The following is a 23,831-nucleotide window of genomic DNA, read 5'->3' as shown; positions in this document are numbered from 1 at the left end:
TGGAAGCCTGCGCATAGAAGAAGAGTCCTTGACCCAGACCTGAACCGAAGTTCTGGATCGCGAGGGCGAACGTGGGCGCACAGGGCGCGTAACAGGAACCAACAGGAACAGCAGAGATGATCATCATGAGAGCGCTGACGAACAGGAGAGCGCTGACGAACAGGAGAGCGTTGGCGAACAGGAGAGCGTTGGCGAACAGGAGAGCACTAGCGATCAGGAAGCTCTGATGAGCAGGAGAGCGCCTGTGCGCTAACACTGAGCAGGAGCAGGCCGGAAGACCGTGACCTGTCCGCCGGGAGACTGATGTCCGCCGGAAGACCGTTGTCCGTCGGGAAGACCGTTGTCCGTCGGGAAGACCGTTGCCCGTCGGAAGACGAGGTCAGACTGCTGTCCATCTGCACCAGGGCGGATGAAGGAGTTGTAGGCTGCAAACGTAGATCCAAAAAGGCGCCTCTTAGCACCCTTATAGGGAGATGAGAGGCCCTTGCGACGAGGCGGACGGTGAGCCTTACGGCGAAGGAGGCCAACAGGAACAGCAGCAGAAGAATCCTCCGAAGAGGAGTCTCTATGAGTGTACTCTCTCGCGAACGAAAGAGAAACACTTCGTAGAAGAGACTGGTCAGCCAGTGACCTAAAAGGAGCAATCCTCTGAAGAGGGGCTCCTGCAGTTGCCCAGCCCCTTGAGCGAAACTGCAGGTGTGACCGCTCAGCACCAAGAGCATAGTCGCACAAAAAAAAGGCAAGAGAAGAACCCCCAAAAGGGGAAAAACTCAAGCCTGGATAGGAAAAACTTCCCTCGGAACGAAAGTTACCCACCCAAGGAGGAGGCAAGCCTCCTGAGTTCTAAAATGAACTGGAGAGCTGTCAATCGTCACGGGAGTACTTCCAGTAGAAGGAGACATGCCCCTGACAAAAATCCAAAGGGGAGGCAGCAACACCCGAATCCCCAGGCCTCCACAAGACAGCTCACACCCTAGCCATATTACAGAAACGAACTAGATCGGTAACTGTAAAAAAATAAAAACAAAAAACATTAGTACACATTCATTCCTCCGGGAAGGCTCCGAAGAGGAATCCCGAGGGAAAGGAAACAAGAATTACACAACAGGCACTTGCCCTCACAACCACTTACACTCACAGAAGGAGAGCTGTAACCAAAACAGAATTATAACAATTATAATTATGAAACTATGTAATTATGTAATTTAAAAATGAATGAACACTAAAGAAAGAACGAAAACCCTGAAAGGAATCGTTCTACAAGCTGAAAAAAACAACTACAATTAGATTCATAAACTAATTGAGACAAAACGTACGGCGTAGCAACCCCCCCACACGGGAAGGAAGCTACAAGGGCGTAGTAAAACGTAGTAAAAGGGTGAACGACCTCAAGAGAGAGAGAGAGAGAAAGACCGAAGACAAACTCGAGCGCAACCCATAAAATTACGCCGTGGTGGCCTAGCTGCCGAGGACTCCACTGAGATATCGTACACTACACACACAACTCTGAAAAGGAAACTTACTGATTTCTATACTCAAATATATATACAAACATGAAAACATGTTTACATATATATTGTAGTAAAAGAAAAGTAAGCGATTAAGTAAAAACAAAACAAACAATGGCTGCTAAGCGAGGACAAAGACAGAGACATCTGTCCCAGTCCGAGCCAAAAGTGAAAGTGAGCATTCACCTGTCTGTGAGGGGGGGAGGGGTAGCTAGCTACCACTCCCCTACCCCCCCCCCCCCCCCCCCCGCTAACTAGCGCGGGGGTAATACACCCTCGTTAAATTCTAATGGCTTGCCATTTCAGCTGTGCTAAAAGGTAAACCAAATGTAAATAGCGTGGTTTATATTTCGGTTACGGAACAAATGTATTTTTACAAACAATTTTCACTCTTTGATAATGAAATAGTCATCTATTTACTTTTCTGTAAACAAATAATGGCAAAAATAAAAATAACTTGAAACACAGGTGACAAATCAAAATTGAGGAAAAAAATAATAATTAATGAATTTTCTATAAAGCTCTTAGGTTTCTGATAATTGTGAAAATTATTTTAAACAAAACAATGGCACTGTAATAAACATTATGAAAGACTCACAGAATACGAAAGTTGCAAGGTGTCGGAGATTGAATTCAAGGGAATATAACGGTTATCCTGAAGTGTCACTGGCCCATTAGTTGCCTTGGCTGCTGCTGTGGCCATTTGGAACTCTGAAAAAGGGTGATTTGTAAATTTACGCAAAATTCTACCTTCCGAGTAGATAATTTAATCATTAAATAATAATAAAATACTTGTAGAATAACTATAAAAAACCGAGACATTTAATATGAGTACTATCTAACATCGGCGAATCTGAAATGACAAATTCGAAGATAATTTGTATTTTTCCTAACCATACAAACCTTAGCTATTTACAAAGGGTTATTACTTTTAGCGTAGCTGAAATGGCGAGCCATTAGAATTTAACGAGGGTGTATTACCCCCGCGCTAGTTAGCGGGGGGGTAGGGGAGTGGTAGCTAGCTACCCCTCCTCCCCCTCACACACAGGTGAATACTCACTTTCAATTAGAGGTAGGACTTGTCTTGGGGGACAGGGCTGGCGGGCAAATATGTGTAAATAGCTAAGGTTTGTATGGTTAGGAAAAATACAAATTATCTTCGAATTTGTCATTTGTTCCGTAACCGAAATACAAACCACGCTATTTACAAAGGGTGACTTATCCCTTAGGAAGGGTGGAAAGTCCCCAGCCATACTGGCTTTGGCTTTACCCGGGGACTCAGAATCCGAGTGAGTCGCACTCGAGAAAAGGAGTCCCTGCACCTCACAAGTTCCTTGCACCGCAAGGAACCATGTGGCCTACGTAAGCTTGTGTGTGAAGGAAGAAGTGTGACCCGTCTTAGGCAGTTGACCTGGAGTTCCAGAAGGAACTCTGGGTTAAGACGTTCCCAATACCACCTCGTCAGGGTATGGGGGACGCGACAGTATTGACTCAATACTCGGAACACAAGGAAGCATGGTTTACCTGCAGAGGTTCGAGGTCAGCTATGCAGAGACCAGGATGCTGCTTCCCCGTAGAGGGGATGATGAAGAAAGGAGTAAGGGCCAGACATACTTCTTTCGTTCATGCAGACTAAAACCTGATAACAATGCCCTCAACCTTCTGCTACCTGTCCAAAAAGGAGCCTGAGGTTAGACCAGCTGTTGTGTAGCCACCACAGAGCGATAGAAAACGTATCGAGACTCCTGTGGGTCACGCCCTGCAGGAAGCGGGCTGCGAAGGTCATCAGACGCTTCCAGACTCCAGCTTGTAGCACCTGCGTCACAGAGTAGTATTACTCGAAGGCGAGGGACGTTGCGATGTATCCAACATCGTGCTGTAGGGCGACGTGACGGGGGAGGGTCTGAAGACAGGTCGAGATGAATGTCCTTGAGTCCGGGCTGAAGAGGTATACTGGTGACTCTCCCCCCATGTCCTCCTTGTGTTCCCAAATCGGCTGCAACTGAGGCCAAACTGCAGCTGTTCCCAGCGCTAACCTCTCGATTCCTGTACTGGCAAGAAAGAGAAGGTCTTGGGACATCAGACACAGAATGGAGACTCAAAATCTTGAATGAATCGGACCGAAGGGTCGGGACCCACAGATTCTGAGTCTAGCCAACAACTCAGGAGCGAGCCTGAATGTTGCCTTCCCCTCTTCCTTAGAAAGGGGGGGAGTAGTAAGAGACCAAGAAGATTGCTTACACACTGGCCGTGGCCAGAGTGAGCAGAAGACCCAGGGCGGAATACAATCCGAGGCCTGTCGTAAAAGGGTCTTGAGAAGATCTCTTAAAGGACTAAAAGTCCGAGCCATGCTCCAAGTTGGAGGTCTTCCTCCGACTAGGGCAGGGACGATCGTAGCTTCGCATGAGCGAGGATAGATCCAGCGGGCAGGAAAAAGTTATTCCTTTAAGCCTGAAGGTCAGGGAAAGGCTGAGCGACAGGCTTCATTGCCAAGAGCGGAAAGGAGTTTCCTCCCGCCGAAAGGCAATAAGACCGTTATTGCTGGAGAAGAGGCCTCACGGGAAGAAGTATATCTCCCACGGCACCAACCACCTTAGACTCTTCACTTTGCCTGGGAGACCCCTGTGGATGACTATCGCAGATGACGCGACCTCCGTACTGCGACTGTAGCGGGTTGTCTCTTCTAGAGGAGGAAGCGTAGTGTCTCCAGGCATGAAGCCGAAGCGACGCCCCGGTTCGGGAGAGATGTCGCAGTGTGGTTGCTTGAGTAGTCTGCGCCGTGGGAGAAGCTCTCCCGGGAGTTCCGTCAGGGGAAGCAGAGGGTCCAGAAACCGTTCTGCACATAGTCCCAGTGGAGCTCTCCCATTGAAAGGTTGACAGACAACCTGGTTTTGTTGAGACCCATTGTCCGCAGACAAAAAGGAGGGAAGACGCAGGCGTCGAAGTTGTCCCACCATCACCGGAATGCATCTTGCCAGAGTCTCGGGGTCTGAGACTGGGGGGAAAACTAGCAGAAGCTTGAGGTTCCAAGCTGTCGCGATCAGGTCCCCCAGACCAGCACTTGCTGGTTACCCAAGGTCAAAGACCCCTAGGTACACTCTCTCTATGAGGCTCTGCTCGGATAGTCTGAGAGAAACATTCCCCTGCCTGGAATGAGAGAGCCGATGGTGGAATTGAGAGAATCTCAATCATCCCGATATCTCTACTGCAAGATGTGAAGGTGTGAAAATGCGTCCCCTGCTGGTTAGCATGAAGTCGACACGCAACGGGGCGACTTGGCAGGAGCGGTAGGATCTGAAGAGGGGCCAGACTAAGGCCCTTAAGCCTGCCTGAATGATGGAGAGGTATCCTTCAGGTCTTGACCATAGGCCTGGACCGGAACATGCCCCCCCCCCCCCCCTTTCCTTTGACGAGTCCGAGAACCGCATCAAGAATGTGGGGAAAGGACGAGAATATCCACTACCATCAAGAGGCTCCATAGGTCAACACCCATTGTAGGTTTAATAGTTCCGCTGGTCCCATAGGGCCAGGGAGTCCGGTTAAACATTGCCTGAAGCCACCGGAACTTGGATCGCCCCACATGGAACTTATCCTGAGGCGACCGTTCGGACTATAAACGGGTCAATGAGGAAAGAAGAACTAGGAAACGTTCCAAGGTAGGGCTGAAAACTCTGCTTGACTGAGAACAGGTACTGCGACTCTCCTCAGTCTTGCCACGGTGAACCGAAAGGAAGGCTCGGAGGATGTGGTAACAGAATCTGGCGTCCCCAGGTGGTCACCCATCCAAGTACCGACGTTGCTTAACCTCGCTGGACGGACGAGAAGCGGGGTTTCCAACGTGGTAAGGCGGTTGACTCAATATCATGGCCAGATACTCCAGATGTTGAGGCAGAGGAAGAGAAGGCTCCAAGCAAAATACCATGAGCCCACACTCATGGTCAGCATTCGGAAGCTTTTCCCGGCGCTGAAGAAGGTCGAAACCCGAGCCTACCGGAGTTGACCAGCCCTCCAAACAGCAGAGGAGGCGGAAGTCTGCACCTGAGCGGCCAAGAGGAAGGCAGGGAGAGTTCTCTGGGGAAACAAACCTGCTATGCCACGGCGGGATAGCCACACTGCATCATAAGCAGGAATACTTGCAGTTTAGGCTGAATTCGACGAGCACCCTGGAAGATGGATGGAATGGAAACTGAAAGTACCCGTCCTTCCGATCCAGGGTTAAAGGAGTCCTGTCGCCTCGTTACCAGTCTGATCGATTCTGCTGGTCTACGCTGGCCGAAGTTTGTTCGACAAACTTGATCAGGGCTGAGAGGTCGACTATGGACATCCCCTCTCAGATCCTTCCTTACAAGAAAGGATCGACTGAGGGGGCCGGGGGTGAAGCCGTCGATGATCCTAAGGAAGACCTTCGCCTAAGGTATGGATCATTCTGCCCAACCGGGCAACTCTGCTGATGCTATGGCATAGAGGTTCAGAGACACTGAATTCGCTGACAGAGACGGCAGGCGCGATATCCTTGGCTACTCACAGAGATTGTGCGGGAATGGGCATAGGGAAGCTGTCATTCGGATGAGTAACCTTAAGCATCCTCCCAGCGAAAAAACCTGCAATCCTAGAGTTCGTGAACTCCTTTTAGGACTATGCCCCCCCGGGGGAGTCTCCCGTGCCATCTGTTCCTGACAGGAGGAAACTGCAATTGGACACCTTGTCCCAGTTGTCGTAGCCGATAACTTAGGCCGACGTGGTTGAAAGAAAAGGGAGCTGGAGCCCTGCAGAGTCTGGAAGAAAGCGCCTTGGAGGAGTGAAACCGGAAGTCGATTTACTCCGCACAGCAGACGTCTAAGTCTCTGTCCTTGGGCAAAGACAAAACTCTTCTCAAGGATGGAAGGGTGTCTGAGGTTGTTGACCTCCACAGATGAGACACCCGAATGAAGCCTTCAGTCAGCGCGTCCAGATGGTACAACATCGAGCTTGTCCGCAAGTAGATACTTAACGACGAAAGGCCAAGGTGCCTGAGCTCGAGAGGAGGAAAGTACCCTTGATCTTCCTGTAGCTTCCTTGAACCAAACCTCGGGCCGTAACCGAGGAGGGAAAGAACCTGGTAAGCTCCCAGAGGAAGAGGTAAGCAGTCACCCCTTGTCCGATGGAGAAATCTTCAACGGAAAGCCCCCCCGCCAAAAATCCTTCCAGGGCGGGAGAAGGAGAGAGTACTCGTGCAGGAGAGGGGACCCTCGAGACCGACCTCTTGGGAACCAACTTCGCCCTGGGGGAAGTCACCACGAAGTCCACTCCTCTCTTTCTCTTCAGCGTAGGAGAGACAGCCGCTGGTTTGTTACCCTGGCCGGTGAGTGCTGGTTTCATAAACCTCATTAACGCCCGTGCCAGCGGATCAAACCATGTCTGCTGCTCCAAGGACACAGAGTCCGAAATCCTCGCTAAGGTGAAAGGGATCGGGCGATCCTTTGGAGAGGACACGACGGTTCCTGCCTGAAAAGGTGGGAAGAATGCTGTACTGACCTGTCTTCGTCCTGCACTACCAACCTGTGCTTGGATGGAGGTGATCCCGAGTGCCGCCTAGGAGCACGCGTCCCTGCTGCTACCACCGGCTGTGGAATTCGCCGCGAACTATGGTCGCGCGAGGGCGAACAGTCGCGCAAAGGCGAATGGTCGCGCGGGCGCACAGGCGAGTGGTCGCGCGGGCGCGCAGGCGAGCGGTCGCGAGGGCGCGCAGGCGAGCGATCGCGCGGGCGCGCAGGCGAGCGATCGCGCGGGCGCGCAGGCGAGCGATCGCGCGGGCGCGCAGGCGAATGGGCGTGACGGCGAGGGATCGTGCTGCCGCGTAGGTGAAGAAGATCGCTGGCGGTAAGCGATGGCGAGCAGCATGTGTAGGTGAATGATCGCGTGATAGGGTGCGATGGTGATCAGCATCCGCAAGAGGGCGATCGTTCAGGGTTGTGCGATGAGGAGCAGCATGCGTAAGCGGGCAATCGTTCAGGGTTGTGCGATGGCGAGCAGCATGCGCAGGTGAATGATCGCGTGAAAGGGTGCGATGGTGATCAGCATCCGCAAGAGGGCGATCGTTCAGGGTTGTGCGATGAGGAGCAGCATGCGTAAGCGGGCAATCGTTCAGGGTTGTGCGATGGCGAGCAGCATGCGCAGGTGAATGATCGCGTGAAAGGGTGCGATGGTGATCAGCATCCGCAAGAGGGCGATCGTTCAGGGTGGTGCGATGAGGAGCAGCATGCGTAAGCGGGCAATCGTTCAGGGTTGTGCGATGGCGAGCAGCATGCGCAGGTGAATGATCGCGTGAAAGGGTGCGATGGTGATCAGCATCCGCAAGAGGGCGATCGTTCAGGGTTGTGCGATGAGGAGCAGCATGCGTAAGCGGGCAATCGTTCAGGGTTGTGCGATGGCGAGCAGCATGCGCAGGTGAATAATCGCGTGAAAGGGTGCGATGGTGATCAGCATCCGCAAGAGGGCGATCATTCAGGGTTGTGCGATAACGATCAGCATCCGCAGTTGAGGGTCGCGCGATGGCGATCAGCATCCGCAGTTGAGGGTCGCGCGATGGCGATCAGCATCCGCAGTTGAGGGTCGCGCGATGGCGATCAGCATCCGCAGTTGAGGGTCGCGCGATGGCGATCAGCATCCGCAGTTGAGGGTCGCGCAATGGCGATCAGCATCCGCAGTTGAGGGTCGCGCGATGGCGATCAGCATCTGCAGTTGAGGGTCGCGCGATGGCGATCAGCATCCGCAGTTGAGGGTCGCGCGATGGCGATCAGCATCTGCAGTTGAGGGTCGCGCGATGGCGATCAGCATCCGCAGTTGAGCTAGTAGCTGGCGAACCATGTTCCTTCAGAAGTGTTGGAGAACGTTGGCGTGCCAGCTGTAACACACGTGGGCGATCCGGAGATCGCTGGCGAGCTGATGATCGCTGACGAGCTGACGATCGCTGGCGAGCTGATGATCGCTGACGAGCTGATGATCGCTGACGAGCTGATGATCGCTGACGAGCAGAAGGCTACGCGTGGAAGCCTGTGCAAAGAAGAAGAGTCCTTGACCCCGACCTGAACCGAAGTTCTAGATCGCGAGGGCGAACGTGGGCGCACAGGGCACGTAACAGGAACCGCAGGGAAGATCATCTTGAAAGCGCTGACGAACAGGAGAGCGCTGACGAACAGAAGGGCGCGCAGGGAAACCCTGACACGCAAGGGAAGAACCCCCGTGGGGGCAACCCTTAGCCCCGAAGGGATCGTTGTCCGCCGGGAGACTGATGTCCGTCGGAAGACCGCTGTCCGTCGGGAAGACCGTTGTCCGTCGGGAAGACCGTTGTCCGTCGGGAAGACCGTTGCCCGTCGGAAGACGAGATTAGACTGCTGTCCATCTGCACCAAGACGGAAGATCGAGAAAAAAAAGTTGTAGGCTGCAAACGGAGATTCAAAAAGGCGCCTCAAGCACCCTTATAGGGAGATGAGAGGCCCTTACGACGAGGCGGACGGAGGGCCTTACGGCGAGGGAGGCCAACAGCAACAGCAACAGAAGAAACCTCCGAAGAGGAGTCTCTATGAGTGTACTCTCTCGCGAACGAAAGAGAAACACTTCGTGGAAGAGACTGGTCAGCCAGTGACCTAAAAGGGGCAATCCTCCGAAGAGGAGCTCCTGCAGTTGCCCAGCCCCTTGAGCGAAACTGCAGGTGCGACCGCTCAGCACCAAGAGCATAGTCGCACGAAAAAAAGGCAAGAGAAGAACCCCCCAAAAGAGGAAAAGCTCAAGCCTGGACAGGAAAAAACTTCCCTCGGAAGGAAAGTTATCCGCCCAAGGAGGCAAGCCTCCTGACTGTTCTAAAATGAACTGGAGAGCTGTCCGTCGACACGGGAGTACTACCAGTAGAAGGAGACACGCCCCTGACGACAATACAAGGGGGGAGGCAGCAACAGCCGAATCCCCAGGACTCAACCAGACAGCTCACACCGTTGCTATATTACAGAAACGAACTAGATCGGTAACTGTAAAAAAATAAAAACAAATAATATTAGTACACATTCATTCCCCCGGGAAGGCTCCGAAGAGGAATCCCGAGGAAAAGGAACAAGAATTACACAACAGGCACGTGCCCTCACAACCACTTACACTCGCGGAAGGAGAGCTGTAACCAAAACAGAATTATAACAATTATAATTATGTAACTATGTAATTATGTAATTTAAAAATGAATGAACACTAAAGAAAAAAACGAAAACCCCGAAAGGAATCGTTCTACAAGCTGAAAAATTAACAACTACAATTAGATTCATAAACTAATTGAAACAAAATGTATGGCGTAGCAACCCCACCCACACGGGAAGGAAGCTACAAGGGCGTAGTAAAACATAGTAAAAGGGTGAACGACCTCAAGAGAGAGAGAGAGAGAAAGACCGAAGTCAAACTCGATCGCAACCCATAAAATTAGGCCGTGGTGGCCTAACTGCCGAGGCCTCCACGTAGATATCGTACACTACACACACACATCTGAAAAGGAAACTTACTTATTTCTATACTCAAATATATATACAAACATGAAAACATGTTTACATATATATTGAGTAAAAGAAAAGTAAGCGATTAAGTAAAGACAAAACAGACAATGGCTGCCAAGCGAGGACCAAGACAGAGACGTCTGTCACAGTCCGAGCCAAAAGTGAAAGTGAGTATTCACCTGTGTGTGAGGGGGAGGAGGGGTAGCTAGCTACCACTCCCCTACCCCCCCGCTAACTAGCGCGGGGGTAATACACCCTCGTTAAATTCTAATGGCTCGCCATTTCAGCTACGCTAAAAGTAATAACCCTTTGTAAATAGCGTGGTTTGTATTTCGGTTACGGAACAAATGGCTGTTAAACTTTTAACAAGGTATACATAGATGGTTGCCGGGTGCTGACAGGCAGAGCAACCCTCACTTTGACCTTTAGCCTAGGTTGAGGCAGGCCGTGTAACTTAAAGGTCTCAGGTTTTTATATTTAGTAAAAATACAAACTGCTTCCAAATTTGTCATTTGTTCCTACACAGATAAAAACATAGGAGACCAATCCTTAGGCAGTGGGAAGTCCTCATTCCAACTGGCTGGAAACTTATCACGGGAAACTCAAAACTCAAGCATTGAGATGCGGAAAGAGTTCAGGATCCTAACACCGAATGGCTTAACAATACCAGCGGTCCGCTGCCCTGGAACCAATGTTTGTTCTGAGCTGGCATATACAGTACATAAATACATATACACAGTACATATATTACCTGCAAAGTCCAGTTGCCAAGGTTTTTCATGCTGTACCTCGAGCAAAGGAGGATCGAAAGGAAAAGAAAAAGGCCAGTCGATCTTTCCTTCTGTCCCAGATTCATACACGACTCCTGTCATTGATCTGATGTTAATGGTTCTGTGAGAGGAGCCAAGATAGCTCTACACCCACTTTGCAACTACAACAGGGCCTCAAGTAATTGTCAAGAGATCTGTGGCCTGTGCCTGTGTCACATCACGCAGGTAATGGGCAGTAAACATACTCTGATATTTTATACTTCTGCTTTAATAGCTGTTCCACAGATTGATTTTTATTTGAAAGTTGAAATTGTGCTTAAACCTCTGACTTTGTGAGCTTTGACTTGAGTTATTTCTGAGGAAGGAGAGGGTGACAAAATGGTCTGGTCAATGACCACCCTTAGCTAGACAAAAAGTGTTCTTTGTTCCTCTTTTTTTCATCTTCCCAGCACTGACGAGTGGTGTTGTAAGTGTGGTCACAAAGCACAAGAGTAACCAAATCAAATCATTGATTACTTCTTTACGGTTCACGATCAGGATAAAGGCGATATCAGGAATCATGCATTGACTGACTCATGTTTCTGAACTGTGATACCAGGTATGAAGGAGGACGCAACTTGCCTTCATTTCCCGAAATAGGGAACATAAAGGGAGACTATGCTCCCCGACAACTCATTCCGCCGATACCCGCATAAAGGACACAATTTTTAGGGTAAGGTTCTTGTCCGTAGTCAACTTCAACAATCCAAACAGGGCCCTTTTAAAGGAACAGAGGACCTTGGTTGCATACCTGGGTGGTAGTTTTCCTTTGAAAAAACAATCCAGTCCAAGCTACATACAAATGAGGATCGCTCTATTAATAACAAAATCTCAATTATTAAAGACCTGGTTTAGGCCAGGCAATAGGCCTCCATTGCTGACTTTGAGCAAGAAACCCTATTCTAAATAGCCATTCATGGCTGGCTCTAAATGGACTTGCCCCTCCATGGAAGGTAACAGCTTGCATCAAAACTGAAAAGATCCTCCAAGAAGACATCTGTCTTCTACGATGCCACACACTTTAAGAAGAATCAATGGCTTGTTATACAGAGGTGGTACATCCCTGCATTCAGACATCTGATTAGCACAAAATGTGTATCACTTCCCACTGTGATGAGATGTCCAAGACTTCTCCCCGAGAACCCAAAGGAATTCCACCGATCTGTTGAATATCTTACCATATGGTAGGCCCAATTGGTCGGGTAGAGGAGCATATCTCTCTGAATCATTGGAACAGTAGAAGGTGCGGGTATTTTCTACTTGATGCCATTTTGGGGACATGAGCGTCCTGCTAAGTTTGAGAGTGATTCAAGCTTTGTCAAATGCTCCACTAAGGGGCAGAACGTTGACAAACTGAATACAACATTATTGTTCCAGAAATGTCCATTGGCATCTGTGAATGCAACCTCTAGATCTGGTATACGCAAGCGGGATACAGGAAAATTTCAGTCAAGAAGGATACACATCTGTAGAAAATCAAAGCCTTCGCGAAGTCGTGATACCAATCATGATCTGGTGATGCTAAGACCACCCAAAGAACACTGCATTCTCCTGTCAGTTGGCCACCACATACGTTCCTTCCACTAGGAATGTAGCGGCTGAAAAGGTGATCGTACTGATCTCTGCTGAATCCAAGAATTCACTGGCAGCTGTGCAAATTGAATTGAAATCCTACGGTGCAACGGAATATACAACCCTCAGTCCTCCTAAACGTCATTACAGGGCAATTTGTTGAGGAGATAGGAGTCATTTTGTGCTCCAATCCACCAAAGTAACTAGTCTGACTACTGTCCTGACACCTGAAGTGTAGGAGGGGCACTCCTCCCCCAGCTCCTCCCTTCAACGTTATCTGTGAACTCAATAGTCCCAGAAGTTACACAAGAGGAGACGAGCATCCGAATGGTTGGCTTCGCTCAACCCTACTCTCTCTTGTGTTCCTCCCTTACCAAGCCTGAGTCTGACGAAGTTACTGCCCAGAAGCCCAAGATGTTGCAATAGCACTGGAAGTAATACATCCGAAGGCACCCATTTGGAACTAGACGGTCACTAACGTCGGAAAATCTTGCAGCCTTTGTTTGTAGAAGAGCTGCTGAAGGAAGAAAGAGAAGAGCCAGCTCCAGCAGCCATGGTAAGCAATCCTGAGATAGGAAACATTCCCCTCCCCATTCGTTGCATTTTAAAATAGTGCAGCTGGAGTGTGACCGGCATCCCTCCCAAATCAGACATTCTGAGTGCTATGTCTGGCCGGAGTCCACAAACCACAACAACGTTACCCAGTGATGAGACGAACTACACACTACTCTCAGCAGTGGGAGTGGGGAACACTCATCTCAGCGTTTCCCTCTCTCTCCCCTCTTCCCACCAACACCCATCCTCAAAGGATCAGGATGTGTTAGTCGAAAAGGCTGTGCACGCATAGGATCTTTACAAGAAGAGACCGTGGGTGAAATGGCACATTGTCTTATACAGGGACAGGGTCTTTCCTCAATCACAAACCCAGAGGACTGGCTGAACCCTAAGATTTGGCTGCTGTTCCCTTTGAAGGACCGGAGCCCTAGGAGGCAACATCCCAATCAGGGAGTCCTGTGAAGCGGTCCTCCACGAATCCACCGCTGCCTACACACAACTCTCCAGGAGCAGAGCCGTTGCACCTCAGTCCAATCTGTAAAGGGAGAAACTACAGCGTTTTGTCTCTTCAAAACCCAGTTGCCCCACAGATTAGCTATCTGGTGAGCCAGGTAGGTGATGGCCTTCCCTCGAGACAGTACAAAGCTCTTGTACTTTTCTAAGACCTCCAAGGTAGACAACCCCAACGACCTTAGGAAGTACGTCACTGGATCCGACCTCTGGTTGAGCAAGGAGACAGCATGGAGAGAAGCCAAGGCCGAAGCGTCAGCCTTGAATCTCTCCAGCGGGAGCCACCCTATCAGAGCGGTAACTGATGGGTCTACCTGCAGAGGCGCAATCGTGCCCTTCTCAGATATATAACACCTCCGTTGTCTAAAGAGGCAAGATCTTGTTTGACCTGCTCAGATGAAGCGAATTCTCAGATCCACAGATCAGAGCATCCACCTGGTCCAGAATGTAATCATCAAGATCTGGCCACGGGCCACGGCAACAACGAGGGCTTCGATCCTTGAGGGGCACCAATATACCAATCGATGAGCAAAGTCCTCCCGAAGGTGAAACTACCGTTGTTCCCCAAGACATTGCACAAACAAATGAGTGCAAGGACTCCAAAAGTCAACTCTCTGACTCAGGGTAGACAGCCTCTGTTATGGGCTTTGGACAGTAGTCCAAAGTCCTGGTGATATCCTGCCCGAGCATGGCAGACGAAAGTGAGGCAACACATTACGAAGTCTCAGCTCAACCCCCCCTCCAACCAATATACATCCGTTTTGCTCCCAGGACAGAACCAGGCACGTAATTTGGGGCAGCTAAAGGCCTGGGCCATGGGAAGCAAACTCCTGGCACGAGACCCAGTGGCGCTTGACGAGGCACATCGTTCACCCGGCACCATAGGTTAGGGTGATTGGCCAACAGCCTCATGTTTGTGGACACAAGAAAAAAAGCCCTTAGCCCAACATTCTCCACCTACTAGAGAGCGCAGCCCTGTAATAGAAGATCGAACGGTGCCACCCCTCTTTCAGGAGCAAGTCATTGCAGGAGGGGAGAGCCACCATCCAACGATCACGAAGGAAGGGTGAAGTAGGCCGTAACAGCTCCATCATTCTAGAAATAGACTGAGAGCCAGGCCTTCTTTATGTCAAACTCGTCGTCAACAGTCGACATGATCACAATTAAAGACTTCATCCTCCTAAGGGGAGCTACAAACCAAACACTCAGGGTCCCCAGCACACCACCAAAACCTGAAAAAGACTATAATGTTGATCTATGCTCTTCTGACCCCCATGGTGTACTCCCTGGGGACCGATCCCATGGCGTAAACTTTATGGAGGGGGGGGGGGGGGATGCGGCAGACAATCTTCCTTTGGAGAATCAGCAACTCGCCATTGTCTTCTTGGGCATTGCCCACTCAGACCCAAACGAAGGCCTAGCATACTTCTTCCTCTTCAGAGCATATGGCTACCACTGCATTGACACTCGGCACAAGGGGATGCCTGCGTATAGACATGCTCCCGACACAATGCAAAGAGGTAATACAGGTCTACATCTGTCTTAGCCACGTAGTAGTTGCAGAGCCTGCCCTGCCCCACCAGACACCAATTTCCTGTTTCCATTCCATCATCATCAAGCATGAGAAAAAGAATCAAATAGCTTGAAGAACGCTCATCACACAGGTGCGAACAGCCTAGTGGTCAAAGCAAAATTGAATACAGAACCAACTGTGAGGGCCTCACCGCTCATTGGTCGGATGAGTGCTCATTATCCATTTTCAAGGACCGATTCCAGCTTATGCTGAAGTAATCTCCTTACTTTAAGTACGAGTATTTGTATGCTCGCGTAGGTACAGATACAGTTTATACACTTCGCATGAAATTATAGTGCAGTATCATCGATACCTGTAATTTGTATCATGACCATCAAAGGGTTTTTGTTCTGCCGTGGCTTGTTTCACTCACAAATAAACATTAGTTCATTGGTACATCTCTGGTTTGGAAAACTGGTCACTATCTTGGTGATACGTTTTATTTTCAGATGAGCAACAATAGCTATACTGTATAGTGAATGGAAAGTGATCTTATACTGTATAGTGAATGGAAAGTGTAACAATCACCAAATTAGATTAAATAAAACTATACAGTATTTCAAAATAGATGGACCATTTCTCTGGGAGATATTATCATGTGACAGCAGTCATGCTATAGCTGAAGCAGAGAGGGAAGGGATTGGCTGTGGTAAAACAGCTTCTGAGAACTTGTGCTTAAATACTTAGACATTCGCAATTAGTTAATGAAAAAAAAAAAGCTAATGATTACATCATACTAAGAACATAAAAGATCCTGCAAGTGATTACAAACAGCGCATTATTACTATTATTATTATTATTATCATTTTTATCATTATTATTAGCTAAACTTCAACCCTAGTTACAGAAGCAGGATGCTATAAGCCCAAGGACTCCAACTAGGAAAAATTGCCCAGAGAGGAAAGGAAATAAACTAAATGAGAAGTTATGAACAATAAAAATAAATATTTTAAGAACAGTAATAAAATTTTTATAAAAATTGCTCATGAATGGCAGCCCTCAAGACTGACCATATAGACATATGATTAGCACCCAAGCCATTCCCCATCAAGCCAGGACCGGGAAATGGTTGCTGATGACAGGGCAGGTAGATCTATAGGCTTCCCAAAACCCTAGTTCACAAGGATGGTAAAGTTGCAGACACTACTAGAAACTATTGAGCTTGAGCAGGTCTCGAATCCCCGTCCAACAGGTTGCCAGGCAGGGACGTTTCCAATAGGCTAGCAAAACCCACAATCAGTCCCTAAGAGTTAATAAAATACTTTACACAATGAAATAGAGCTAAAAAATAACAAAATATCCAATACAGTACTCGTCCTTTTCTTATAACTAATTCAAGTTTTACTAGAAATTACAGTACTGCACGATTATTAAACAATTCATTAAGTGAGAAAAGGTCGAGTACTGGCTAGTTTGGCATTTTTATCTGTGTGACTGAGGCATGAATCACTAATTGATGGATTAAAATGTGAGTACCATTTCACTGTCCATGTTCATTGTTTACTTTGGAGAGACTGAGGGTGGGTTACTGGGCATGTGTTGTTTGCATTCACTTTTGACAGCTGTTCTGTTTTTTAATATGACGTAATCATTGCCAGGCTTTTTTTTAACTAATTATGAGCTTCCTAATATTTATGCACCAGTTCCCAGATGTTTTATACAAGAGCTACTGTTTTCCACTTACACTTCATTTCCAGCATGACTACAGTCAGAAGAACATGTCACCCTGAGAGGAGTTCAATATAATTCAATACTTGGTGTACGTAGATTCATCTATTCCAGTAAGTGATTATGTTAAAAATGCTGTCAAATCATTATATAATGTTACACCTCTGAAAGTAAAAAATATCGAATATCCCACATAATTGAAGTGAGCAGTTCATCCATGTACCGCTTGCCAGAACAACAGAGCAGTGAATTTATGTGTATTAACAAGCGAAGCGGGCAACGGCAGAGAAAAATCGAGACATTAAATGGTACTAGTTTAGTTATGGACATTAATAATGTAGCGTATTCTAACTTAGTTCTCTATGTTGAGGAAGTCTTTTGTAGTATTTCTGTATAATATTATCTGTCGCAAATGCCTAGTTCTTTATATATCGACGATCAAACTCACGCTACTCATGTCTTCCTCCCAGATTTTTTCTAAGTCTGTTGTTATTGTTGACTGTGTCTTTTTTTGCTCAAATGAGCCCTGTAACCACTATAATCCGCAGACAAACTAGTCCACTATGACGTTTGGCCAATCACAGCGCCTATCCACTATGACGTTACAGGTTTGGCCAATCACAGCGCCTATCCACTATGACGTTACAGGTTTGGCCAATCACAGCGCGACAATACATTATCTTACCCAGGTCTTTCATTTCGTTCTTAGACATGGAGGCCATAGCAAGCACGTCATCTCATATTGCACAAGAAGTTGAAATTCCATCTTCTTGTCCTGACTGTTTCCTAACTTAAAATGAATTTGTTGTAACTTATTCGGGGAATATTGAAAAACTAGTGGATTTGTGCCAGAGAGACAATTTAATTTTACAAAATAAAAATTGTCCTGCATGTCAAGGAACCTTCGCAACCGCTTCACGTTGTCCTCAAAGCAGCAGCACATCTTTATGAACCAACAGTTTAAGGTAAGCTTCATTAATTTACACAGTATATTATAATGGTGATAGTATAACAATGTATACAGCAGTACCATCACTTAGGATTTGGTTTGATGGATGTGTTAGGTAGTGGCTGTAAGGGGGGGGGGCCTCGCATGGGCTAGGCATAGGTAGGGGTACAGGGCCCTAGGTTAGGTGGTTGTATTATTATTATTATTATTATTACTATCCAAGCTACAACCCTAGTTGGAAAAGCAAGATGCTATAAGCCCAGGGGCTCCAACAGGGAAAAATAGCCCAGTGAGGAAAGGAAATAAGGAAATAAATAAATGAAGAGAACATATTAACAATAAATCATTCTAAAATAAGAAACGTCAAAACAGACATGTCATATAATAAACTATCAACAACATCAAAAACAAATATGTCATAAATAAACTATAAAAAGACTATGTCCGCCTGGTCAACAAAAAAGCATTTGCTCCAACTTTGAACTTTTGAAGTTCTACTGATTCAACCACCCGATTAGGAAGATCATTCCACAACTTGGTCACAGCTGGAATAAAACTTCTAGAGTACTGCGTAGTATTGAGCCTCGTGATGGAGAAGGCCTGGCTATTAGAATTAACTGCCTGCCTAGTATTACGAACAGGATAGAATTGTCCAGGGAGATCTGAATGTAAAGGCCTAAGTAGGGGTACAGGGCCCCTAGGCTAGGTTTGGTGGGTTTATTAGGTTCGGTAGTGCCCTGAAAATCACTGTGGCCTTAAGAGGGGTGGCGGAAAGATAAGTATTCATTTGCTATGGAAATAAACCTGAAAATCATTCAAATCACATCATAATACAACAGAAAAACCTATATTTTATGTTGAAAGCAATTAATGTCCTTAAGTATAAAAATACCCATTATATGAATGATAGATCATTACAATACTTCCTTTTCCCGCCACTCACATTAACCCTATCAGAATTGGTTAACTTGTGTTTATGATGCATTTTTTACCATTAATATTGGATCAAATCATGCGTTTTATAGAATTTCCCCACTAAAACCTTGATTTCCCACTGGGGTCTCCCATAATTACTTTTAAAAGGGCTTAAGACAACTCATAAAAAGGTAGTTTATGCCACACTATTTATGGTCTGACAGTAATAATGCACAAGATAATTAGTAAGATAATACGTATAAAAATATAAGATTCATGCACTTGGCAGGAAATTAAAGTGTATATTTACCGAAATACGGTTCACGAAGCTGTTTGACATATAATTATTATGTCAATTGCCAAAAGGATTTTCTACCGAGGTTCTCCCATAGATATTAAATGCATGCAGGGTGTGACCAGGAAAATTGCTCAAAATAAGTAAGATAAAACCTATAATGGGTGAGAACTATTTTGGCCAACAATGGTCAAAACCTTTGGGATAGGCTAGAGAAACTTATCACACGAAAACGCATTGTAAGGTTATTTAATTGTTTTAAAAAGTGCAACTAAATGACTGCATTATTTTAAATACTACATAAAGAACACATTTACCGTCATTGGTTTATGTTATAGACTAATTCAGCTACACAGAGAAGTGCCAATGTCCAAGGTCGAGGAAGTAAACAAATGGTTTAGTCCAGCAAACCATGTCTATCAAATGGAGCTGTTTCATACAAAATTTTAGTAGTTTATTAACATTAATAAATACAGTAATTATACAGCTAGCATAAACTGACTTTTAAAGTTTTAATACTTATTAATATGTATACAAAATCTTTAAATTCCTTCAAAAATAGTAATAACTTTAGTAAAACTATTATTTTTAGATTATGATATTAAGGAAACGCTTTCACTAGAACTGTTTATGAGCTCGCTTTTCTTTTAAATATATTCTTATATCGGGTTATCCAACATCTGTTTACTTATGATTAAATTATGCCCTTGTTTATATGTACTACCGGAAGCAACTCACTCAAATCCTATATTTACAACAAAATTCCATAGTCGAACGATCATAAAATTATAATAGTCCCTATCTATACAATCAGATTTCGCACCTAGGGATTAGGAACACATGAACAGAAGATATCAAACGTGTGTTGCACAGCTCGAAACAAACGAACAAATATATATATATATATATATATATATATATATATATATATATATATATATATATATATATATATATATATATATATATATATATATATATATATATATATATATATATATATATATATATATATATATATATATATATATATATATATATATATATATATATATATATATATATATATATATATATATATATATATATATATATATATATATATATATATATATATATATATATATCTATATATATATATATATATATATATATATATATATATATATATATATATATCTATATATATATATATATATATATATATATATATATATATATATATATATATATATCTATATCTATATATATATATATATATATATATATATATATATATATATATATATATATATATATATATATATATATATATCTATATATATATATATATATATATATATATATATATATATATATATAGATATATATATATATATATATATATATATATATATATATATATATATATATATATATATATATATATATAGATCTATATATATAGATATATATATATATATATATATATATATATATATATATATATAGATATATAGATATATATATATATATATATATATATATCTATATATATATATATATATATATATATATATATATATATATATATATATATATATATATGTATATATATATATCTATATATATATATATATATATATATATATATATATATAGATATATATATATATATATATATATATATATATATATATATATATATATATATATATATATATATATATATAGATATATATATAGATATATATATAGATATATATATATATATATATATATATATATATATATATATATATATATATATATATATATATATATCTATATATATATATAAATATATATATATATATATATATATATATATATATATATATATATATAACTTAATCTCGATGCATTACATAACTTATAACCATACAATGATCTCATAAGAGGTTAGAATATTGTATATTGCAGATAGTGTAGTTTAGTGCACCATGTTTCCTATAAGGTGTCATAAAAAGTTATCTAGATTATCATGACTCTTATTTCATATAGACCCACAAGAAATCCATCCATTATATTAAACGTGCTAAACTATGTCATTCTTGAACAACTAATTAGTTATTTAGAAATAATCGAAGTATTGTCGGGCAACCAGTCAGCTCACAGACAATTATATTCTACTGAAATCGGAAATATCTATATGTTCACTTCTAAATTATGGATGAGGACAAATGTGGCATCTTAATATTGATCGACTTTAGTAGATACAGATGTGCACGAACTGCCACTTAATTATTCAAGGTCCATTGGTTTGGTACTAAAAAGGAAACTTTTGAGCATCTAAAAGATTTCTTGGTTAACAGAAAATATTGTGTGTGAATTGGAAACTCTTAACTCAGTTTATGAACCATTTAAGCAGAGGGGATACCTCGAGAAATTGTACTTTGCCTAGTCTTTATTTGGTATCTTTACTATAGGCCTATCAAAGGAACTACAGAGACACGAAGTGAAGTTTAAACTATTTGCAGATTATACACAATTTTACTTCATACATGGTAATGATGGAACCGTTGAAACTTTAATTGCCACTTCTTACTAATGTTTGAGAAATGATGACGAATAAACAACTAAAACCAAATAAAATCAAAACTGACTTTAGAGTGATAGGAAAGGGAAACAACTTAAGAAACTTAGGCGACATCCAAAAAAAAATTATTAATTACATCATGGCCTGGATGTAGCCTGTAGCCTAGTAGAGTTCGTGACCTGTAGGTAAACTGTAATTTGTCTCTTAAATAATGTAATAAGAATTGCTGGATATCATATTGCTTTTGCAAAGAAGTATCTGGATGAAAATTCTGTAAAGATACTTGTGATTAACTGTGTTATTACTGGGATTCACTACTGTAACTCTATCTATTACTATCTTCTCAAAGTGCAACTTATAAAACATAACAAACAAAAGAGCAAGACAAACTAAAGGTGTCCCACCCAGAGAAATGATAACACATATAATAATTGAATTACGTTGACTATCAAAACTAGTACAGATATCAAGATATGTGCAATGATTCAAGTCAGGGAATGGATGACAATTAAAAACTAAACCTACTGAAAATAAGACTGAGTATAAGGTGACGGGAAAGAAAAACAACCTGAGAAACTTGTGTGGCATCCAAATAGATATTGATATCAACCTGGTCCCGATATCTTGTATAGTTCGTGACTTGGTATATTACTCGACTGTAATTTGTTTCTCAGTGCTCAGATAAATAATGTAGTAAGAATCGCTAGATATCACATTAGAAACCTTCCTTTTCTAAAGAAGTGCCTGTAAAGAAACTTGTAATCATTTGTGGTGCGGCCAAGATTGACTATCACTTACAATAAACAAGTGAGATTGATAAAAGGTGTCCCGCATCGAAAAAGGATTAACCCTTATGGATTGAATTAAACTGGCTGCTGAAGCATGTATATATATGCAATGAATCATAAAGTTGTCAGAGCTGGACTTCTAAAATATCTAAGAAAATTGCTACACATTATTATTATTATTATTATTATTATTATTATTATTATTATTATTATTATTATTATTATTATTATTATTATTATTATTATTATTATTATTGTTGTTGTTGTTGTTGTTATTATTATCATCATCATTACTGTATCATTTGCTAATTAATTAAGCTACATTACCCTAGTTGGAAAAGATACTACCACTATAGAGGTATTGGATCCATTGACTGGCCAGACAGTAATGCATTGGATTCCTCTCTCTGTTTACGGCTTATTTTTTCTTTGCCTACACTTACACAGAGTAGTCTGGCCTATTCTTTACATATTCTCGCCTTTCCTCATACACCTGACAACAATGATATACTAAACACTTCTTCACCCAAGGGGTTAATTACTGTACTGCAATTGTTCAGTGTACTTTCCTCTTGGTAAGGGTAGAAGAGCCTCTTTAGCTATGGTAACCAGCTCTTCTAGGAGAAGGACACTTCAAAATTAAACCATTGTTCTCTAGTCTTGGGTAGTGCCATAACCTCTATACCATGGTCTCCTACTGTCTTGGGTTAGAGTTCTCTTGCTTGAGGGTACACTCGGGCACACTATTCTATCTTATTATTTTTTTTTCTTCTTGTTTTTTTTTGAAGTGGTGTGTCGGGCAGGTTTAATAGAAGGGCCATGGATGCCTGGTGGTTTATCAAGAGGTTGTCTTTTCCTTTTCTGATTATTTTTCTTCTCAAAACCATCCTTACTGTCCTCCCTTCAGTTGAAGTGGCTATCCTGGAGGGTATTTAGCTTTGCATGGCGTATCAGCTCCTCCATGTTGACCAGTTTTTCCGACTTTTTACTATAGTCTATGGGCTTCATCAATCACTTTATTTATAATTCTGTACATATTGTTTTTGTTGTAATTCTTGTTAATCTAGTTTTTAAGTATGATGTCTCTTTTTTTATTTCTATTAATTCTTATGTTGTCTGGAGACATTGAGCAAAATCTGGGACCAGTACGTCCTAGATTTCGTCAATGTCGTCTTCTGTATTGTAATATTCGTGGTCTTCATGCAAATATTCAAGACCTTACAGCTGCGTCCAGACAGTATGATATTCTTTTGTGCTTAGAAACTCTGGTTTTTAATATGAGGCACTCATCTGAGCTGAGCTCCTAATAACTGGTTTTAAGAGGCCAATAATGTTGAAACGTGATGCCATCCCTAGGGCCGGGGGAATGGCTGTGTATAATAGGACTGAGTACCCTACTTCTCATAAGTCCTGCTATCAATGTGGATGTCATGAGATTCAGGTAATAAAAGTTTGTGGCAGGCATAACAACTTTTATTTGTGTTCGATTAACCGGAATCCAGACATGAATGATTCTATCTACGATTGTCTTCTTACCATTATGGCTAAGATACAAGAAGATGATAGAAAGGCTTCTTTTGTCTTTGTTGGTGGTTTTAATGCTCACCATAGGGAGTGGT

At 43.4% G+C, this 23,831-nt stretch overlaps 1 protein-coding gene across 4 annotated transcripts in view; it reads right to left on the bottom strand.

Moving 5' to 3' along the window:
* The window catches only part of LOC137623277 (zinc finger protein 132-like), a 57,322-nt gene extending 38,010 nt beyond the window's left edge, over positions 1-19,312 (bottom strand). For 2 of the 4 annotated variants that reach the window (XM_068354048.1, XM_068354050.1), the window contains exons 1-2: positions 19,185-19,312; positions 2,107-2,219 (exon numbers count right to left, since the gene is read on the bottom strand). In XM_068354048.1, coding sequence (XP_068210149.1) covers positions 2,107-2,211 — 105 coding nt within the window. In that variant the 5' untranslated portion in view covers positions 2,212-2,219; positions 19,185-19,312. Of the gene's footprint in view, positions 1-2,106; positions 2,220-18,882; positions 19,009-19,184 lie in introns of those variants that run through there. The other 2 variants (XM_068354049.1, XM_068354051.1) reach the window with 2 other exon arrangements.
* Positions 19,313-23,831: the final 4,519 nt, after the last annotated feature.

Source organism: Palaemon carinicauda, chromosome 30 (genome assembly GCF_036898095.1).
Source record: "Palaemon carinicauda isolate YSFRI2023 chromosome 30, ASM3689809v2, whole genome shotgun sequence".
In the NCBI taxonomy this organism is placed as follows: Eukaryota; Metazoa; Arthropoda; class Malacostraca; order Decapoda; family Palaemonidae; genus Palaemon; species Palaemon carinicauda.
The sequence above is the reverse complement of the archived record's forward strand: the minus strand, read 5'-3'. Positions and strand labels throughout refer to the sequence as shown.